This window comes from Pezoporus flaviventris, unplaced genomic scaffold (genome assembly GCF_033815535.1).
Source record: "Pezoporus flaviventris isolate CSIRO_AGI_PZ_B2104156 unplaced genomic scaffold, CSIRO_AGI_Pfla_v1 ptg000047l, whole genome shotgun sequence".
NCBI lineage: Eukaryota > Metazoa > Chordata > Aves > Psittaciformes > Psittacidae > Pezoporus > Pezoporus flaviventris.
The window spans coordinates 17,383,953-17,404,987 of NW_026892595.1; the positions used below are offsets into that span (position 1 = coordinate 17,383,953).

The 21,035-nt window shown below is 37.3% G+C and overlaps 1 protein-coding gene across 1 annotated transcript in view; it reads left to right on the top strand.

Moving 5' to 3' along the window:
* The window catches only part of CASD1 (CAS1 domain containing 1), a 29,503-nt gene extending 11,708 nt beyond the window's left edge, over nucleotides 1–17,795 (top strand). The window contains exons 5-18 of the mRNA XM_061468497.1: nucleotides 1,095–1,157; nucleotides 2,793–2,837; nucleotides 3,715–3,838; nucleotides 5,317–5,531; nucleotides 6,507–6,932; nucleotides 7,337–7,426; nucleotides 8,019–8,138; nucleotides 9,091–9,247; nucleotides 10,744–10,823; nucleotides 11,692–11,793; nucleotides 13,148–13,288; nucleotides 13,881–13,958; nucleotides 14,914–15,006; nucleotides 16,048–17,795. Of these exons, the coding sequence (XP_061324481.1) occupies nucleotides 1,095–1,157; nucleotides 2,793–2,837; nucleotides 3,715–3,838; nucleotides 5,317–5,531; nucleotides 6,507–6,932; nucleotides 7,337–7,426; nucleotides 8,019–8,138; nucleotides 9,091–9,247; nucleotides 10,744–10,823; nucleotides 11,692–11,793; nucleotides 13,148–13,288; nucleotides 13,881–13,958; nucleotides 14,914–15,006; nucleotides 16,048–16,314 (2,001 nt within the window). The 3' untranslated portion in view covers nucleotides 16,315–17,795. The remainder of the gene's footprint in view (nucleotides 1–1,094; nucleotides 1,158–2,792; nucleotides 2,838–3,714; nucleotides 3,839–5,316; nucleotides 5,532–6,506; nucleotides 6,933–7,336; nucleotides 7,427–8,018; nucleotides 8,139–9,090; nucleotides 9,248–10,743; nucleotides 10,824–11,691; nucleotides 11,794–13,147; nucleotides 13,289–13,880; nucleotides 13,959–14,913; nucleotides 15,007–16,047) is intronic.
* The last annotated feature ends 3,240 nt before the right edge of the window (nucleotides 17,796–21,035 follow it).

Here is a 21,035-nt window from a genome sequence, read left to right on the forward strand (position 1 = left end):
TGATGTGACTAGCCCTGGTACAGGTGTGGAGTCTGCTGTTTTAGGAAGCAATTCAGCCAAAAACTTACCTAATAGGTTTCTTTTTAGGTCAGGTCTGATGTGTCTCATCGTATGGTTATCTGAATGCTAGAACAGAGAGAGCAGAACACAAACCAGGACAAAGGGGCTGAGGCAGTGTGATTTATGTTGGCTTAGGCTGACACATAACTACATCTTCAGAGCTCCTTAAGCCTTGGCAGGTATCTAACCACCAAGATTTGAGTTTGTCAGGCTTGGGCTTTTGGGAGATGTCTGTATAGTTAAGAATATATTCCTAGTCTGCTGCTTCCTTGTTTTGATACTGTATTGCTGTTGACATTATTGGTATGGTAGCTGAATTTTCACAATCCTAGTGGCTGTGACCCAGTAATCTAAATGTGGAAAATAGTTGACCAAGAAAAGCGAAAATCACTGGGAGCAAGTGGAGAGTTCAGTTTTGCCTGTCCTTCTAGGTGAAAGTTGGGCACTACTCCTGACGTCTAAAAAATGTCAGCTGATAATTTCTGAAGTGTAAAGTAAATTGTTAGGTTTCCTTTCTGTTCAAAAATTATTATTTCATGCTGTCAATTATAGTAAGTTCTGGAACAAAGAAAACCTGTTAGTAAAAACTGTGCAAAATTGAGCAAAAGGAAGTTCTAACAAATAAGTTATAGCTGTGAGCTTGATTTTATCCCTGATCATGTTAGAAGTCCAAGGACAGCCCGTTTGGCAGAAACTGAAAAATCATTTTCTTGGTGAAATCCCAACTCTTGAACTCTGAATGAAAATTTCTTCTTTTTTCATGGGAGCAAAGCTTTGTGGTTTGTGGGGGTTTTTAGTCATCATCCCGTTCCTTGCCTCCCCTCCCCCTGTTTTTTTTTTTCCTTTGCTTTCTGTTTTGCGTGCTAGAGGGGGATGTCTGACTTTTCATGCTAACTATAAAGGAAATCTGACTAGGCCAAATGATTTTTCCTTCACAGTTGAATTGATGGTAATTAATTTGGTTTTTTATATTTTTTCAATTGTTCTACTGCTTGTCTTTAAGCTTACAGAGTACACCTGCATTTGTTTTACAGGATTTCCTGTGGTATCCAGAAGTTAATGGCTCTATGAGACAACGTATCAAATCTTGGACTGAGGTTTGTCTTAAAAAACTGTGGTTCAGGAAAATACAGCAACTGTCTGAGGACTACTACCTTCCCATTTTGTTTTTTTTTTACATACACAGCTATAATTACCAGCAGCTGTAGCATATTGCATACATTCAGTCAGTTACGTCCCAGGGATGTGAAATTTGACATCGAAATAGTGAAAAGGGGATGTTTACTAGTGTATATGTTTCTGGGCATCTCCTAGTGTCCCAAGATGGCTTCACTTGGCCCCCCAAAACCCCAGATCAAACCAGTAAAACCCTACTTCCTTGGAGCAAGTTGATTCATAGAATCATGGAATCAACCAAGTTGGAAAAGACCTCTAAGATCATCAAGTCCAACCTTTATCTCAGGACCAGATTTCTTCACTTCTACACATTTTATGTGATGAGATGATGATGCAGTGATGGCAGAGGCTGTCATCACACAGGTGTTCTCCTGTTGCTTTTGGAAGAGGAGTGACTTCTGAAAAGCATCATCTCAGACCACCTTGACAAGGGTCTTGCTGTGATTCCCCACCGTTGCTCACCTACAATTTAGGACACACAACAGCATTGCCCTGGTTTCAGATTGAGCTGGTAATTCTGCTAATCCAGCCCTCCCATTAATAGCTGAAAGGATTTTATTCAGATCTGGCATTTCACTGCTTATTTGTCTGTGATGGCTCTGTCTTTATGTGACCAAACATTTCTGATCCTGGTGGGTCCCTTCCAACTCAAGGTATTCTATGATTTTGTATATCAATTTCAGTGTTCCAAACTGAAGGACAGAGGCAATTTGGAAAGTCAAAAATGCCTTAATTTATCTTTCTGTAATATTTCCTTCAAATTACATACTAGTTATTTTATGTTTCAGTTATGATTCAACTTCTCATGTTATTCAGCATAAAATTATGCATGTAATTCTGATAACAAGTAATACGTTTACAGATCGGCAAGTAAATTTTTCTTGTTTCTTCCTTTGTTGACGTTTAAATAGCCTGGAGCTATTTTATAATGGTCCCCAGTGATTCTTTTGCTACTCTATTGGTCATTCTTGCACAACAGCTTCTATCAAGATAGCTGCACTTATAATTTCATTTTTCTTTTTCTGTGATTACTACAAAAAATGGAGAGCTGCTAAATGCCAAGGCAAAACTCATACTAAGGTGGTCAGTATTGTTGTTTCCTTACGCTCCTCTGTTTGAGGACATGTTCTGTTTCTTGTCCTAGAATTAACTTTCAGACCTCTGGAGCAACAACTTCAGTCAGTACAACAGCACAAACTGATGTTTGACAATGCTGCAAGATACTGAGAGAAAAAGTACTTCAATAGTATGATCTACAGTTTACTTGACAGTAGGAGATACTGTTTAGATAGCTCTTGAAGTGAATTTATGCTGCTAAATTGATAATGATTGCGAGTGCTTGTTAATCCTTTGCACTTTTGCACATTTTATGTGAAAATTCTAGGGTATCACAAGTTGATGGTCTCTGTCATATGTCTGTAATCTATTCTTTGATAACTGTCAACTGATGGACAAGTTGAGTCACAATTAAGAGATGAGTCTTAATTAACCTGCTGAGTATAATAATAATTTGTGACTATTTTAAACCTAATTTCTTTTTACTTTTTGTGTCTTAGAGTTCTGTGGCAAAACCTCATATAATTGTAGCAGGAGCTGCCACGGTAAGTTACACATATATGGGGCATTTTAGTAAAGAAGAAAGTCCTATTAGGATGACTTTAATGCTGTCAAGTTGGTTACATAATAAAGTTTTAAAACTCATTTTATAATAAAAATATACTCTCAGTGAATTTGCTGTTACAACAAGTAGTTCTAAAATATCAGGTATATTTTATTATAGCTGTGCAATGTACAGTACTTGCTTTTTGGCAGCGATACTGGTTGATAACATTGATTAGCTTGAACCTAGCTAATAAAGTAGCATTGTTCATTTAAAAAAAAGTTAAATGCAAGTACTTGCTTACTAACTGAGAATAATTTTTAATAAACACATTTCAGTCACAAAATACTGCTTTGGATCATGGTCCAATCTGGAACGCTCTATTTGAGCATGCATAATTCTTTTAGGCTTATATGGGCTGCAGCATCACAGAAAACAAGGCTGACATGGACTTTAAGAGGTCTCCTAACCCATCAGTGTGACACAAGGCAGGATCAGTTATACTTGTGTTGCACTTGATAAGAAGTTCTTTAAAACTTCCAGGGACAGATCTCAACAGCTCCCCGAAGTCATCTATTCTAGTACTTGGCTGGTCCTGGGAGTCAAGAGTTGAATGACTGCTCATTTGATTTTTGAAAAATCAAATATACATTAAGTTGAATATTATATACTCTGCATTTGAATGGTCTCTTTAAATGTAATTGTCTATAAACAGCTGCTTAGTCCAAAAGAAATATTTAGCACTTTAAAAGTGAATATTAAGAAAAATAATCTAGCTTTATAAAAATAATGAAAAACAGCTACTAAAGAGCAAAGGAATCAGTTAATTAAGGGTCCTCAGACATACAGGTGCTGAATCTCTTTCTTTATTTCTCCAGTGGTCTATCAAGATTCATAATGGCAGCAATGAAGCCCTCACACAGTATAAAATCAATATCACTTCAATTGCACCTCTTTTGGAAAAACTAGCGAAAACTAGTGATGTTTACTGGGTCTTACAAGGTAAAGTAATGAATTTGTAATAATTTGTACTGTCATATTTGTTGAATCATTGCCTTGTAGGATATGGGAGACTTAGTCCGTATGGCTTACTTGCAGAGTGAAAAGGGCATTGGTTGAAGTCCTGTCTGGCCTTTCTTGTAGCCTTAACTAGCAGGAACCTAACTAGCTGTTCGTAGTGATGGAAATTTAAAACTCACCCAGGAAAATGTTTTGCCTTCTGAACTCTTTTAATTCTTTGTTAGCTTACTCTCAGTCTCATTATGGTAGGTCTGTCCTCCCTGTGCTGTGCTCCATACCTGCCTCCTGGGAGTCAAGAACACAGTGCATAAACCAGCTGTATTCCTGTGTTTGTGTTCTATTAAGTTTTCAGATTACATAAATAGTAAGAGAGGTTCAGCAAGTGCATTCTCTGTGTGTGTCTGGAATGGACATACTCTTGAGAACAGGGACAGTTTAAGTCTCTAGCATGAAACTTGCTTCTGAGCACTGATGAGTTAAGATTAAGGGCCAGAAATCATGGTTCACAATGAGTTTGTGAAATTTTTATTATGGGCACCAAGGTTACTTTCTTTGCTTTTTTTTCAAGTAAAACCATAATATATCCCTGATTTTGAACAGTGAGCTGGTAGATAGAATGTGTTCCTGTTTTATCTGCCATAAAACATAGCATTTTAGGTTATCATAATCTCAGAATTCTCGCATTCCTTTCAAAACTGTGTTTATTTATATTAGAAGCAATTAGCTGTCAGGCGTGGCCCACCATTCTGTTGATAAAGATGCAGTCCATTTAAGTCATCTCCGAGCTCTTTAATGGAACAAGTAAGAAGAGGTGTCTGTACAGAGAGTTGTCTAGACATTGATTGTCCAAAAACAGGCATGAGGTAGCTGAAGTAAATCACCTTACAGTTCATAGAGTGTGTTTCGTCAGTGAGAACATCAGCAGCTTTTTGTGGCGACTTACTGATCTCCAGCTGACCTTTTTGATCCAGAACCCTGTATAGTTTTGTGTTAAGCTCTACATGATTTCTGAAGCCTGCAATCAGTTAAGTGGTGTTCTGTTTTCTGAAAGGAGAAGCTGGCTTCTTCTGCAGTAACTAATGGGTTTGAGAGATTCATTTCTTTTTTCCATGTGTCTATTCTGCTGCCTGTCTTCTGTTCTCTTGGTTTTGGAGTCTGCTTTTGCCTTCTCCAAAGACATAAGCAGCTCTGTACTCAAGCATTATATGCTTTTCATGGGTTTGGGAAAATTAAACAGGCATTCATGTCTGGCCAAAGCTTTATAATCTGTAAGTACATATGCATGACTAGGGACTGGCAATAAGAACATTTCATCCTAAACAACTCTAGTTACTGTAACAGTCTCTCGTTCTTTGCTGTACATTTAAACAGTTGTGACTATCTAAATGCCTGTGGATCTTGAGCTAAGCAAATGTCTTTGTCAAGTAGAAGGCTAATGTGCTCATTCTTTGTCCTTTCAGATCCTGTTTATGAAGATATGCTGAGCGAAAGTCGGAAAATGATCACTAATGAGAAAATAGATGCTTATAATGAAGCAGCTGTTCATATTCTGAACAGCAGCTCCAGAAATTCCAAAGCTAAAGTTAAAGTGTTCAGTGTATCGAAATTGATAGCACAAGAAACTATCATGAAGTCTACAGATGGTCTGCATCTGCCTGAATCAAGCAGAGATACAGTAAGTGCTTTTATCACCAGTCAACATTGAAAAGTAGTAAAACGAGATTTTAAGTGAATGTTCTGAAATAGCAGACGATATGAATGGAATGAGGACCACGTTCTTCAGGAAATTTTGTTCAAAATTTCCCGGTAGGTGTGAGGGCAGTCAGTTACAAACAATGTTAAAAAAACACACAACAGCAAAGATGTTAGTGTGTAGCTACTTCAAAATAGCTATTAATTGGCTAGATCCTGCATGCAAACTTCATGCCTTCATCTGCATGTATCAGTTAGGGTGAGAATTACTTGTAAAGCAGTACTAAGAAATAAGTCTTAAATTTTTCACCTATGTGCTCACATAATTTTATTCAGTAAGTAGTATAAAAATGATAAGAAAACAATACATACGTTTTCCTGATTGTGTGGACTGCAACTGACTTTATTTCTTATTTTATCTTTAACCTACAAATGTCTGTATGCACACAGCATGTCTGGGCCTTGTCAGTGTGTTCTTGTGAAAGTGTACTCTCACTGGGTCACTTCTAGTTCCACTCCTTCCCAGATTTCCATTTATTTAAAGTATTGGATGAACTACATACCGTTGCACCGTAGGTTTCAGTCTCATTTCCATGTTTTAGAGTTTCATTACTGTGCCCCATTAGTGCCCAAGTTTGTGAGCTGTTTTTCATTTGTACTCCCTTTAGCTCTTCATAGCTTTATACCCAGTAGAGAGAACCCTGTTATTGTAAGCATTAGGATTAGATATTCTTGCTTCCCTGAAGAAGCTCAAGGGTTTCATGTTTGGAAGAGGTGTTTTGGCTGCACTGTTGAACGCAACTAGGTATATGGGGGCACAGTGAAATTTTACGTGTGTAATGATAGGGGAGAATTGTATATGTTTTATGCCAGTGCATGGTTTTGAAGACTTATTACAATGAAAATGTTAATGTTTTTATTAGTGATTAATTGACAAAACTGCTTATTTCTTTGACAGAATGCGATGATTCTTATGAATGTCTACTGCAATAAGATAATGAAGCCCATTGATGGCTCCTGCTGCCAGCCTCAGCCTCCTCTCACTCTGATACAGAAGTTAGCTTTCTGTTTCTTTACTTTGTCCATTATTGGATATTTAATTATCAGTTTAATTCATCGGAATAATTATCGGAAGAGCAAATCATGCACTGATTTGGAAAGTGGAGAGGAGAAGAAACCTGCCATCAGCACTCCTAATGTTTCTACTTTAGAGATGCTCTTACAGTCCTTCTGCAAACTTGGTCTAATCATGACCTATTTTTATCTATGTGACAGAGCAAATCTTTTCATGAAGGAAAATAAATTTTATACACATTCATCTTTCTTCATACCAATCGTCTATATCTTGGTTTTGGGGGTATTTTATACTGAAAATACTAAAGAGGTAATGATCATGTTGACATTCGGCTTATAACATTGTTTCCAAGTTTGAGTGTAAATAACTAAATGCTAAATACTGAAAGTCAGTGTAACTCATCTGCAAAAAAATGCATTCGCAAGCAGTGTAATGGTTGCATGGAATTAGATGCAAAAGCTTTTTGAAAGCAAATGGATATGAGTGCTTTTAGCCATTGTCACTGAGTTAAATTGGGACTGAGGATAGCTCAGATACAAGAGCGTATATATCACATTAAAATCTGATAGACCCGTGTTCGCTAGACAGAAGACTTTTAAGTTGAGACCTATTTACCCATAAAGTGGTTTATTGTTTTGAACTTTCTCTCCTCATTTTGTAGATGTTCCTTGTACTTTTTGGAATAGCAACACTCTTGTTTTGTTTTGCATTAGACTAAAGTGTTAAATAGAGAGCAGACTGATGAATGGAAGGGCTGGATGCAACTTGTTATTTTGATTTATCATATCTCTGGAGCAAGCACTGTAAGTGATTTGAATTTATCTTTTTCTTTTTTAATGGGAGTGCAATTGGTGTATGTTACTTCAAAAGAAAGACAGTGCAAATGTGTATTAAAATTGAATAGAATGAATAACTAATGCTGCTGTACCTGTAGTTTTTTAAACACTATCAGCAGGATTTGTTTTTCTTTGTATGTAAGTGTAGATTTCATTGACACAAGCACTTTATGCATTGTTTGACCAGAGAAAAAGTATACCCTAAATAAGGTAGAATATTATGTTGATTTATTTTTAATTGCTGGCAACACTTCCTTTTTATGTTGTGAACTTGAACCTGCTGAAGGCAAGCTTTCAAAGAGCCCCTCTTAAGTCTATTTTAGCTGGTCATAGAATGTGGAAAGTGTAGAGCAATAAATGAACAAATTCATTTTAACGTTGAAGAGGTTAGGGCACCATCAGAGCTTAGTAAGAAACAGGGAATTGTAGGATAATGTTTCTTTTCTTAGTTAAACCTGATATATTGCAATGTAGAAAAAGCATTAAATAGAGGGGGAAAATGGAAAGCCAAAAGCATTTATGTGGACATTTATAAAAGGTACTCTATTTTTCTCGACAGTTTTTGCCTGTGTACATGCACATTCGAGTTTTGGTTGCTGCATATCTGTTCCAAACAGGTTATGGACACTTCTCATATTTTTGGATAAAAGGGGACTTTGGTGTATACAGAGTTTGTCAGGTAAGAATATCTATTTACTGCTTTTATAAAGAAATTTATTCAGATAGCACAATATCCATAGTGTATTTTTACTCCCTAAATATTTTGATATCAGATTACTTAACCAAGGTTTTCACATTGAAAATGACTATTGTTTCTATGTAAGCTGATCTGTTTAATTGGTAATGTTTATCTCATACTAACATGTAGTGTATAAATGATACTTAAAATGTAAGTATGTAAGCTTTAAAATATCAAGACAAATATTTTCCAGTATATAGCAATGGAGTTTTCATTGCAGTAGCAATATCCAATATATAACAATATATAAGCAGTGATCCAGGCATGCTTCCAAAGACAGTGTGTTGGAGCCTACATTTGTTAATAAAGGAAATGAATATCCATACCGTAATGATACTGGAGAAACTAACCTACTTTTGAAGTTTCCTACCCAGTGTGTGCTGTAGCAGTTTAAAATTATTTTCTAAAAAATATATCTTTTATTTCTGTTAAGTATTATATTGTCATGTAACTTGGGTCATCGTGCTCATTAAAAATATGTCTGTAGCCTGATTGTGGTACTGGTAATGGCATTACCCAAGTGTTAGATCTAGCTGGGTAGCTGTGGGAGTGAAAGCACGGAGGCTTTAAACACATCCAGCAACTGGAATACTCAGTCCCCAGCCTGGGGAATAATCGGTTCTGGTTTACCTTGTTTTCAGTGCTCTCTCTACCCAAGTAGGCCAGTATAGAACGGGAGGCCCACTACTACATAATCGGCCTGCACTCTTGCATTGCATTGTTGGTATTCCCTGAGATATTTAGCCGTGTTTCAGCTGAAATATAATCAGCATATGAGATGTAAAATACATAAATATTTTCATACAGTGCTAGAAAAACATGTCCCCCATCTCTCTCAGCTTTGCCTCCCAGCTTATATATCCTATGTCTTCTCTCCTCTGACACTCTCCAGGTTTTATTTCGTCTCAATTTCTTGGTTGTGGTATTGTGCATAGTGATGGACCGACCTTACCAGTTTTACTACTTTGTGCCATTAGTCACTGTCTGGTTTATGATCATTTATGCCACCTTAGCTATATGGCCTCAGATAGTCCAGAAAAAGGCAAATGGTAAGATTATTTTTTTATTTATTTCTGCTATAAAGCATTTTCATGTTATTACAGTGATAGCCATAGAGAAAATGGTAATGTTGGATCTCAGTCTCTTTGTAACATAGTCAAAATATGCTAATCCAGCTATTCGCAGAAATACAGTATGTCATAGATGAACTGTGTGTCAGTTAGAAAATGTAACAGCTGATAAATAAAGTCTGACTCTGGTTACAGTCATATTAGAATACTTTTTAATAGGTTTTGAAAATCAGAAATGTGTGTGATAAAAAGTTGTAATATTACTGAATGCAAGCTAAAATGATAGGTTACCCTGTCCATGCTAGCTGAGCTGTCTGTTGTTGCTGTAATGTACTAATGGGTATGGCATGAGCAGTGAGCGTTTAGACTTTCCCACTCTGCATCACCAATATGTCTCATCCATCTTGAGCGCCAATTCTGCCACATCCTGCCAAATAAGAATGTGGGGTTTGTTATCTTAGATTAAGTGAACTATCAGCAGTATGACTTGTGATATTGGTATTTTGAGTAAAAATCAAAGTGAAATCCTGGCTTATTTTATGCATTGCAGTTCATTGAAAAGCTGTCATCAAGTGGTAAATGCTTATTTAATTCACCTAAATTAGAAATAAAACCTTCAGAGGCTTAGGTCCTCCTTCCGTGTTGGTGGAGTAATACCCAAATTTTATAGTCTGCAGGTGCAACAATAAAATATAACAAATGCATGCTAGGAATAGATGTAAAAATATAATTAGAGAGTAGTTTTGCAAGATACTTCAAAGGCAAATAGCTCTAGTGTTTTGGGTTTTTCCTGCGAAGGCGCTTCTGTTCCAGATACAGACAAATTACTGTTGTGTACTTCAGATTAACAGTGTCTTGCGAAACTAGAAAATCTTTCAGTGACTACTTTCACTTGTTTATGCCCCAATTTACAGCTGCCAATTTATATGGTGAGAGAGGGAGAGATGATCCCTGTTGCAATGTTGAGGCTTGATAGAGCTTAATATCAGTCAGTAGCTTTGAGGAGCAGTTTTTCAGGCTTCCTTTCACAAGATACTTGTCCCTAATGACCTGCAGTTGAGCTTTGGAATACAGCTGGTACCTCAGTGTTTAATAATGTATGCTCTACTTATCTCACATTACAAAAGCTGTTGGGCTTTTAGTTTATTTATTTATTTACATTCTCCTGGAAGAAGGACTGCTGTGCAGTGTTTGGGCAAGCATGCTTTAAAATAGTGTTTCTCCTTGAACACCCAAGTTCTCTTCTTTCTGTTTGTATGTTGTCCCTCTTTGAGACACGAGACTTATTTTAGGGTTAATAGGTTTTTAATTGCTGTGAATGTTTCATTTAATTGCTTAAAGCAAAATTTAATATGTGAATGAGGTTGGTGCTAAAATATTGCTGGTAATATTTGAACATTGATTATTTAATGTGTCCTAGGGTTTGCCATTGAAAAATTGCTGACCATATACTGATTAATTTATTTCTTCATCAGGAAACTGCTTGTGGCACTTTGGTTTACTGCTGAAACTGATTTGCTTACTGACATGTATATATTTTTTGTCATATTCTCAGGTTTGTAAATTTTTACTACTTTTATCCTTGATAACCTTAGAGTATATTGCCTATCCCTACTCTTTAATGTGCTCATAGCTTGTACATTTGTTCCTGTATCATAAAGATAGAAGGAAAAAAAGGAACCTGTTTCTTTTCATATTTGAATTGGTGCGGATGCTGGAAAAAACACAATTCTGTATCTGTCTTACTCATTTGTAATGCTTGACATTTTTTCAGTATACTGTTACAAACTTAATAAATACAAAGGTCTATGCTTTGGGTTTGGGGTGGGTTGGTTTCTTTTATGTGCTTAAAGTTACTGGCATTTGCTAGCATACGGTGAAACACATGGTGATCTGGTGATATGAAGATCAGTGTCTCTTAGAGACTGGGTTTTGGCTTTAATACCTTATCAAAAGACTGCTTCTCATGCTAAATTAATTTAGTGACTTACTGCATGCCGCAAGTGTAGCTGACAGAAATAAAGACAGAGTTTGTCACTCCGGGATGTTACAGGGGGGATTGTGTGGTTTTAATCCCTCATTTTTTTTTTTAAGCCTGTTGAACTGTAGTCTTTGGTAGAGTATGCATTTGTTATTCCAACACATCAGTCGATCTCTGCCTTTAAGCCTGCAAGCACAAAATGGGAAGACCTTTATAGGAAGCAAAACTGAAAGTCTTTCTCATCTGAAGAAGTATTTCTGGATTTGTTTGGTTGGGCTTTTTTTCTTTTTTGGGGGAGTGCCTTCTAAGAAGCCTGTTACTTAGGTAATGTCATCCAGCTAGTGAAACACATAAGTGGTAATACTAAAAGAAAGCGTATTGATTTAGTAGTAAATATAGTTGACATCAGTGTTAATGCTTTTGCCCTGTTTATTTTTTACAGGGTGCATTCGAGAAGATATTTTCCTTTTGGCCACTGTCCAAGTGTTTTGAACTGAATGGGAATGTCTATGAATGGTGGTTTAGGTGGAAGTTGGATCGCTATGTATGTAACATTTGTATAAAGTTAGACTGCTGGTTTACGTGTATTTTTTAATCTAGGGTAACAGGGTGGTGAGGGAAAGCAAGAGTTTGTCCCAGCTGGTTGTTTCTGCAAATGTCTGTCAAAGCCTTGCTTAAAAGAGGGATGTTGATTTATTTGCTGTTGGATCCTGCTTTTAAAAAAGTCATAAAGTGAACTAGATTTGTTTTTTCTCAAAAATTTGACTGTGAAAATTTAACACCTGTAGCACTTCAGGCTATTGGAATACAAGGCAGGTTATCATGGTGGCTTTCCTAATCGTATTTTTTGAAAGTTGTATCAATTAAGGATTTTTTTTTTGTTTTTTAAGGTAACCTTCAAAACACTCTTAAAATCAGGGTCTTTATGCTCAAACCAGACTATTCTTGTGCAGTGAAAGATGTCCAGCCCATGGCAGGGGGGTTGGAACTATGTGATCTTTAAGATCCCTACCAAGCCAAACCTTTCTGTGATTCTATGATATTTTAAAATGGTTTTCCAGTGGCAAAGTACTTTCCAGTTACTGACCCTAAAATGTAGGGGGACAGAACAGGGAGACACTGGTCTTCTTTTTTGCCTTCTTGGTAAGGTAAGTGGAGTTCCTAAGATGGGAGCATTTATCTGCTAGGCTTATCCTTACTGGGATTGCTTGCACACTTCTCCCTCTGGCATTCTTCATTTGTGAAGCACACACTATTGTCATGTCCCAGGCTGCTCCCATCAGCAGCGCACACTGCATTAAGATGTTTCAGCCTTGGAGCTTTGCTGTTGTGAGCAGTGTGTATTCTGTGATGCAGCAGCATCAAGAGGAAGAGGAAGTCTCAGAAAAAAAAATAGTGAAGACAAGCACCACATGGGCCTGAAACAGTGTTGTGTAGCTAGCTAATGAGAACTTGGCATAAGATCGTAAAACACTCTGAAGAGCTGCGTCTGTGAGACAGGGAAGCACTTGTGCTTCTTGGATGATTTCACCTGCCAGCTTGGGAGAAGGCCAGAGACTGGTGATTTTTCCCCAGAGAAAGCTCTTTTCAGTGCTAGCATAGATTGCAGAGGGCATAGTCAGTACTTGAAAGCTTCTTGAAATTTCATTGTCATGTCTTTAATGCTCTGTGAAGCATTAGTAACAGTACTTCTATTTGTAGTTTTTGAGTTAAAAATGCAGTTTATGATGACCTATTTTAGAAAGCCAGTTTTTGGTTGCTTCAGTAAACCTGGCAAAGGATCTTTTGAAACCTAAGCTTTGGTATTACAAATAATTTATCCTGTAGCATTTCTGTTTGTACCTGAAGTCCTTGTAAAAGCCGTGAAATATTCACTGCTGTCTGTTTGTCTTTTACAGGTGGTTTTTCATGGGATGCTGTTTGCTTTTATTTATCTGGCATTGCAGAAACGTCAGATGATATCAGAAGGAAAAGGAGATCCTCTTTTCTCCAACAGAGTTTCAAATGTTTTATTATTTATTTCAATTGTATCCTTTTTGGTACGTACCCAGTATAACTGTATGATCAGGTTTGTAAACCTCTAAACAGCAAGTTTTCCAAAGTTCTTCTTTAGAAAATACATTGATTTAAAAAGTCAAATCTTGATCTGTGTTTTTTTGCACAGCCTGACCTATTTACTCACTGAAATAGTTTTCCTTTCAGTCAACTGTAGATGAAAATGTCATCACTCTTTTCAGTTCATTGCAAAGGTTACAAGAAAATCGGTCCATAAAAGTGATATGGTAGACAATGCAGCTCTTACCTCTGCTCTCGATTGCTTGTCTATTTGTGATAAAAAAATTGTCAACAGTATGCCTTTATCTTAGGGTATGACTAAGTTCAGTATTTGTCACTTGCAAAGAGTAATTTGAGAGAAACACAAAATTATGCACAATGTAATTTTTCTATTGAAATATTTTCTAGTATTAATATTTCACTTTTTCCTACTAAGCAAAATGTATTTTTTTATATTACTGTCTCACGTATTAGTAAGCCAAATTAGTGCTGAAATACTTCAAAATAGCTTACCTTTTGTTTAATTTTTGAATAGTACATAGAATTGCTACACAGACTGAAGTTTGTGTCTTTTAGGCCTACTCTATTTGGGCTAGTAGCTGTAAAAACAAGACAGAGTGCAATGAGCTACACCCTTCTGTTTCTGTGGTGCAGGTAATTAAAATTATGGTCCTTTTCCTTACAGTGGTAGAATCTACTCTGTTACTGTTTGAGCTCTTTTAGAAATTGGTTTTAAGTATATTTTTGTTTTAGTATGGAATGTCAGCTTCATTCAAATGTCTGAAAGTGAAAAAGGGTTTAACTGTGTTGCTTGCTGGTTTTCATTGCCTCAAAGCACTGGAATCGCATACTGTGATTATGCTTTTGATTAACCATGATGTCCTTAGTGTAGGTTTTATAGGCACTGTTTAAGTCCAGACCAAACTTCTGAGTACTTGCATAGCAGTGGAAAAGTAGACAGCTGTGGGGAAGAAAAAGTGTTTGTGAGGTATTAGTGTAGGAAGCACCTATGGGACTCTTTAGTCCCTTTTAGGCAGGGAAGAGGTTGGCCACAGAGGCATGAGTGTGGTTTTCTGAAACATATTTTCCTCTTACCGTGTCCCCTGCCCCACTATACCACAGCTGTCTGACTATTCCCTCTCTGTTTCCTTTGCTTAGCAGTGTGTCCTGCCCTCTTGAGGGGGCAGTATGTATGACTTAATTTTTTAATATGAATTTGTCCATCTTGACACCCTCTCTTTAAAAACTGAGGGTTAACTCAGATTTGTGACCACCTTAATTTTGGGCTGGCATGGTATGACATGTTTTATGACCATACCTTGTAAGTGTATAGTAATACCTATCAACATCAAGACTGTGATTGTACTGAAGATGTAAATATGATTTGCTATGCTATAAGAATGCATGTGCGGGATTTGCAGTTTCAAGACTGACTTTATAAACTGCATGGATTTTTGTTTGGCTTATATACTTATCAGATTTTAAAGACAATTTAATGCATGATGTACTTCACTTTACACAGTGAAAAGGAATAAACCTTTTGTGTGTGTATGTGTAACCTGCTTGTCATCCACAGTCACTTTTTCTTCTTTTAATTCTTTCAAAATAGATTTTAGCTTTCATCCTCATCAGGAACATTCCTGGCTACATCCGATCTGTGTATAGCTCATTCTTTGCCTGGTTTGGCAAAATTTCTCTAGAGGTGAGTAGAACAATCAGAACTACGGTGAATTGAAACTTAGAAGTGTAAGGTGGTTTTATTAATTGTGGTATAACACATAAATAGTGAAAACATTTATTGGCTTATTTAATACCATGGTGCTGTCTTTGACCTCTTTCAGCATTGTAGGTTCTGTCTACATTTAAAAATCATAGCTGAAATATCTCACAGTAGCAAAGCTGTTTCTTACGTTGTTTGTGGGGGGAGTTTACGGTTATGAGAATGGGGATTTAATGCTGCAGTAAGATGTGGTGTGTATGCAGTTGGTAGATAAAAGTTTAAGACAGTTGAAGAATCATCATGAATCTGACTAATGCAAGTACACTTACGTGTTTGCCCTAGAAAGCTTTCCTGCATTAATAAACAAATGTAACATTACAAGCAAAACCCTTCTTAGTGCAGATGTTATCTTGTTCCATTGAGTGTGTGTTTTGAAACAGTAGGAATTACCTTGCTTTCCATTTGATTTGCTGCCTAATAATATTAAATGTTTCATTTTATTGTATTTACTGAAATGCATTTTAAAAAGGGAAACGAACTTACAGGACAAACTCATTGTGGTACTACACTTATGCAGTGCATGACTTTGAATTGTTTTTTAAAGGATGACATTTTCACTGTTGTGATTCCCGGTGAATTTGAAGGTGCTGATCATGACCAACTCTAGGAGCTATTGCATTCATCAGCAGTTGCAGTATTGTCTTCTATTTGCAAGCATATTAGTTCAGTTCCTTGCCACAGACAGAGTAGCTGAGCAGAGTTGTATTCCTCATCTCTCCTGACATAGTGTAGGTGATGCTGCCCTGTGCTGTATTATTTGGTTAAGGACTAGGCAAACCCATTTTGCTATGTACTGTGACAGACTAATAGTTTTGTCTTAAGAGCAAAGAAAGGTATGTGGAAAACAGCTTCTCCGAGTATGTTTAATGTGACTTGAGCAGAAGTATAATGTGTCGGTTGATGCAATAGTAATAGTCATGCTTTTATGTAAGAAAACATAAGCACACTCTCTTTTTCTTTCAGCTTTTCATTTGTCAGTACCATATTTGGCTGGCAGCAGACACAAAGGGGATCTTGGTGCTCATTCCTGGATATCCGATGTTTAATGTTCTTGTCAGCACTTTCATATTTGTGTGTGTGGCACATGAAATTTCTCAGATCACCAATGATCTGGCACAGATTGTGGTTCCTAAAGACAACTCAACTCTGCTGAAAAGGTTGCTGTGTGTAGCTGGATTTTTCTCTGGACTACACCTCTTCTCAGCAATGCAAGATCAGTCAAGACATTGACTTGAAAAGATTCTTGGAAACTTTCTTCAGGTTTATTTTGTGTCTGCCTGAACAAAAATTCTCAACTGGAGACACAAGAAGACATTTAAATTGTGTGGAAAATAAATGTATATAGTGCAAATGTACATATTTTGTGTGGAAACAGCCTTCTCAAACAATCTGAGAGCCAAGAATGCACTGTACAGAATTGCATGTGAAAATGAGTCTTTTCTACTGGATATATGTTCCTGTTTACATACATGTTTAAACGTGACACGAAGAAGTGAAGTTAAATGGTTGAGCACTACCGTGGGCATATCATGGAATTACCTTTAACATGGGTCAGCCGAACAAAGAGTGGATGTTACTGGAGAACCGCCCTCACGTGACACATGCCGGAATCCTTCTCATCAAGGAATAAAGAAGAGCAAAAGTGTGATGCTTCAGTAACGGTCACCTTTAGCTGATGTGAAACATGAAGTTACTGGTAAACCAGGGCATTTTTCTGAACAAAATGGTAATGTAGAAATGAGTACCTTGGGTGGAGGTAGTGTATGTATGTTATGTGAAACCCTTTATACGCAGGAATAAAAAGTCATCACCAATTCAGCAATTTAAGATTATATACAAGTTTACATAACAGTTCATGGGGTTTTCTTTTTGTTTTTTTTTTTTAAATTTGAGATGTTTTCAGCAAATACGGTGAATTCTGAGGTGATTTTTTTTCCCTAAAATTGTTTGCTTTTTCATACATTTTCCACTAACTCCTGTAACTCTGTGCAGTTCTTTGTAAAATCTCGGTGAACAAACAGATTAATAATTTTCAGAGACTCAGTTCAAGATGGAGAATTTTTTCCAACCGTTTGTGGTCAGAGGGAATGCCGTCGTAACCACTCCATCAGATCTGAAGGGAGAACAGGGGAATGGTGATCTTTGAACCTCTGAGTTGTGGGTGACCTTGAACTAGGTCTCATTGGGGAACTGGTGCCATATTTTATCCTGTAATAATACTTTAACTTTCAGGAATGCAAGTCAGTCTATTGATATCACAAGGAAGAGGGACTGTGGTCATCTTGTTGCGTGCAGATGGCTGAGTCTCTGAATTACAAATGAAATGAGATTGGAGCTACTTGGAGGAACCTTTTCCCCCACCCATTTTAAGAGTGCCCATCTTTCTTACAAACTCTTTGCTTTAGCATAAAAACTAAAACTGAAAGAATGGCCCTTCAGTGTGGCAGTGACAAGCTGCAATTTATGTTCCACTTAGTGAAGTTATGGTCATTTCTTTAGTGTTTGTGGTTTTGGTTCATGTCACAGCTTGACCTCTGGTTGCTTTTTCATTTTATTCTTCTACTGATCACTTACTATCAGTCAAAAACGCAAACACAGTATTATTTTCTAAGCATTTGTGCAATTACATATGATTATAAACAATATGAATCCTAATTTGTACCTTACATACTATCATAGAATAGGTTTGGGTTGGAAAGGATCACCTAGTTCCTTCCACTAGACCAGGTTGCTGCAAGCCCTGTCCAGCCTGGCCTTGAACACTGCCAGGGACAGGGCAGCCACAGCTTCTCTGGGCAACCTGTACCGATGTCTCACCATGTCACGTACATGGCTTTGATCTTATCCCAGTTTAAAAACTGAATTCAAACTTGCAGCCACCAATGTGTGTGAAAAATAAAAAAAAAAAAGTGAAAAGAATGGCTTCAGATTTTTTGGTTGGGAACAGTTTCTTTTAAAGATTGACCAGCTCATCATAAAAAAAGAAATCATTCACTTCCCCCAAATTCAGCAGTTTTACTGCAAGCTATTCTGAAGCTATGGGAAAGAGACTCAGCTATTTGTTCTTCGCACGTGTAACTTCCAACACTTGGAAAGTCAACCTACTTAACTGGCTGCAAGAAACGGTGCTGGCAAACGCTGCAGTGGGGGCAGGATGCATAACCTCCATCTATGCCAGTATTAGGAGCAACGGGGAAATTGTGAGTTTGAGAGAGACTTTCTGTTTTGTTCTTCACAACTTAAGTATTGTAGATATAATTTTATTTAACTTCTGTACAGACTTGGTTAAAAGATTTATTTTTAATGTTTGCAATAATGCACTTGTTTACTATTACTGTATGTGGGGTAAATATATTTTCTTTTCAGGTCATGTAAAAATATGAAGTAATTTAAACATTAAATAAACGTGCTGTGGATGCTTATTTTTGTAATCGGAGCAGCATCAATTAAGTACAAACTCTTTATTGCTTGACTCCAGCTGGGCTACAGTTCACTATCCTGCCTGCCTTAAATTACAGGTTAGTACTGTGGTTTCCCCAGAGTGGTATTCTGGATTCAATTACTTCAACTGAAGGGCAGATATTTGCTTGCATCACAAATTATTTCAGATAACACAGTGCAGGAAGAAAGCTTCTCCTGCAGTAAATCACAGTGTCCCGGGTCTGATGAAATTCCAGCTCCAGTAGCCAAAACCACCCCTGGAGCTCAGGGGACAGCAGCAGAATTCTGGAGTGGAGGGGTCAGGTACTTTTTCATACTGGGTTACAAGCTGGAAGCTGCTGCAGAGCTCTGCATGAAAGCAGAGGAATGGACTTGGCTTTTCTTCAGTCTGGCAATGTAAAGAAACCCATTCTATGATTCTGTAATCCTTAAGATTTATCTTAAAAAATGTATCTTTTAATTTAGCTACTTGAGTCCCACACGACATAGAAGAAGGGGCTCCTTAAGCAAAGGATACAGCTCCTTTTGTGATCAGGAAAATAACAACTAACATGGGCACCTGAGCCAAGAGGCGCAAATATTCTCTCTGCTGCTAACATCTCCCCAGTTGGCTCCACCTCAACTCTTGGACTCTTACCACCACTGTCACTGTCCAGACTTTTAACAACTGTGCCACAAAGTTGTTCAGGCATCATCATGTAAAATAATGAGGCGGCAACAAGATCACTACTTCATTTTTTTCTATTTATTAGATTTTACATTTCATATATTTACAAAGACATCTGTAGTGCTTTCTATTTGATTTGGTTGCAACCATCACTTCATCAACACTATCAGTTTCATACAGTCATCGTACATCATTAAAAGAGGATGGGAATGTACTGTTTTAACTATCACCGCTTTCACCTGTTACTAATTCTTTAACCATTAAGTGTCTTTAGCCAGCTTTATAAATCTATGCTTCCATAGTAATTGTTTTAAAATGAAAAAATAAATATTTTATTAAACTTGCCTCAAATAAATGAACCTTTCAGTCATGAAATAGTTCAGGTGTGCTTAATACTCAAGTCACCTACACCAGGAGATTCTTTTCAGAACAGGTGGAGCACCCCCCCCCCCCCCCCCCGGCACACACTGATTCCTCATACATGTACATAACAGCTTCAGAAATTTCCATAGGTATATTGGCACTGTTACATATTAATACAGGTAAGAGGGGAGCAGCTCAACTGGTAGATAATTGATTGTCATCGTCCTCAAGTTATCAGAAATTGTTATGATCTAGACCCAATACTATTTACAAAGTTTCATCTTACGCTGCATTAAAAATCATTATTTAAAATCCATTCCATTCATTTCTGTCTGAAAGCACTGACAGCTCATCGGTTGAAAACAGTCATAGAAACTAATCGAACCAAGGGAAAAAACAAATATTTATTGGACTCGGATTCCTCACAGCAGGGATAAAAGTTGTACATTAGTAATTTCTATATATCGCAGTGTGCAGGTCCCCAGTTCACTTTTCGCTTATCCAAGCTGCTGGAAAAAGGAGGGCTTAGGAGGCTGGCTGCCTGATGAAACCCCTTCCCTGGTCCCTTTTGGATGAGGTAGGTGGGCATGATGTATGCTGCTTTGGAGGCAAGTAGGAATGGCTCTTTGTTCCGACTGTTTCAATAACTACCTCGGCTTTCAACTTCTGCAGCTGTAGCTGAGCTACCTCTTCTAGCATAACAACCACCAGCATTATGCCTGTGGCTAGGGGCATTTGTTAACACATTCTATAGGTCATGCTTGGCATTTAGGGCAGCCTTGTAAATTCTTGACGTTTAAGGCTTGACAATATACAAGTGCCTAAAATGTATGGGGTGCTGACTGTACACCTTACTGCAATAGTCATACTCATTGCATAAAATGTGTCTAAAAAAGCAGCTCATGACTTGTTTTAACTATCCACAGAGATGTTGCATTCAGGTCTAAGCCTATTAACACACCATTGTTTGCTTAAAAATTGACATAAATAAAGTTTTGTGCTTTGAATAAACAGGGTCATAACCATAAAACATTAAAGAAAAAAAAAAAACTACTTTGTAAAAAGACTAAACTCTTATTTTCCAGTTTCTTTTTAGTCTCAGTCTTAAATTCCTGTGTTACTCCCAATTTATCTTAGCAGAGACCTCAGAAACCTCAGCTAAGGCGATGCAGCCAGCATTTAGCAATTAGCAGATGCAGCTTTTTGCTTACATGGCAATGTCCTGATAAACATAAAGCTTCTGAAAGAGAAAACACTGCAGAGAAAAGGCAAAGTGTGTCAGCTCAAACCAGTACAGTGCTGCAAGTTCAAAGTGCAAGAGCTGTTGGTGTGAGCTGGAGACCCTGAAGTCCTGTGCTACGCTGTATTTGAGGATTTAAAGAAGCATCAGAAAAATACACTTAAAATACACAGAAAAGCGTCAGGAGATAAATTATCACCAGCTACTGAAAAATGAGGCAACCTCAGTTCAGATCCTTTT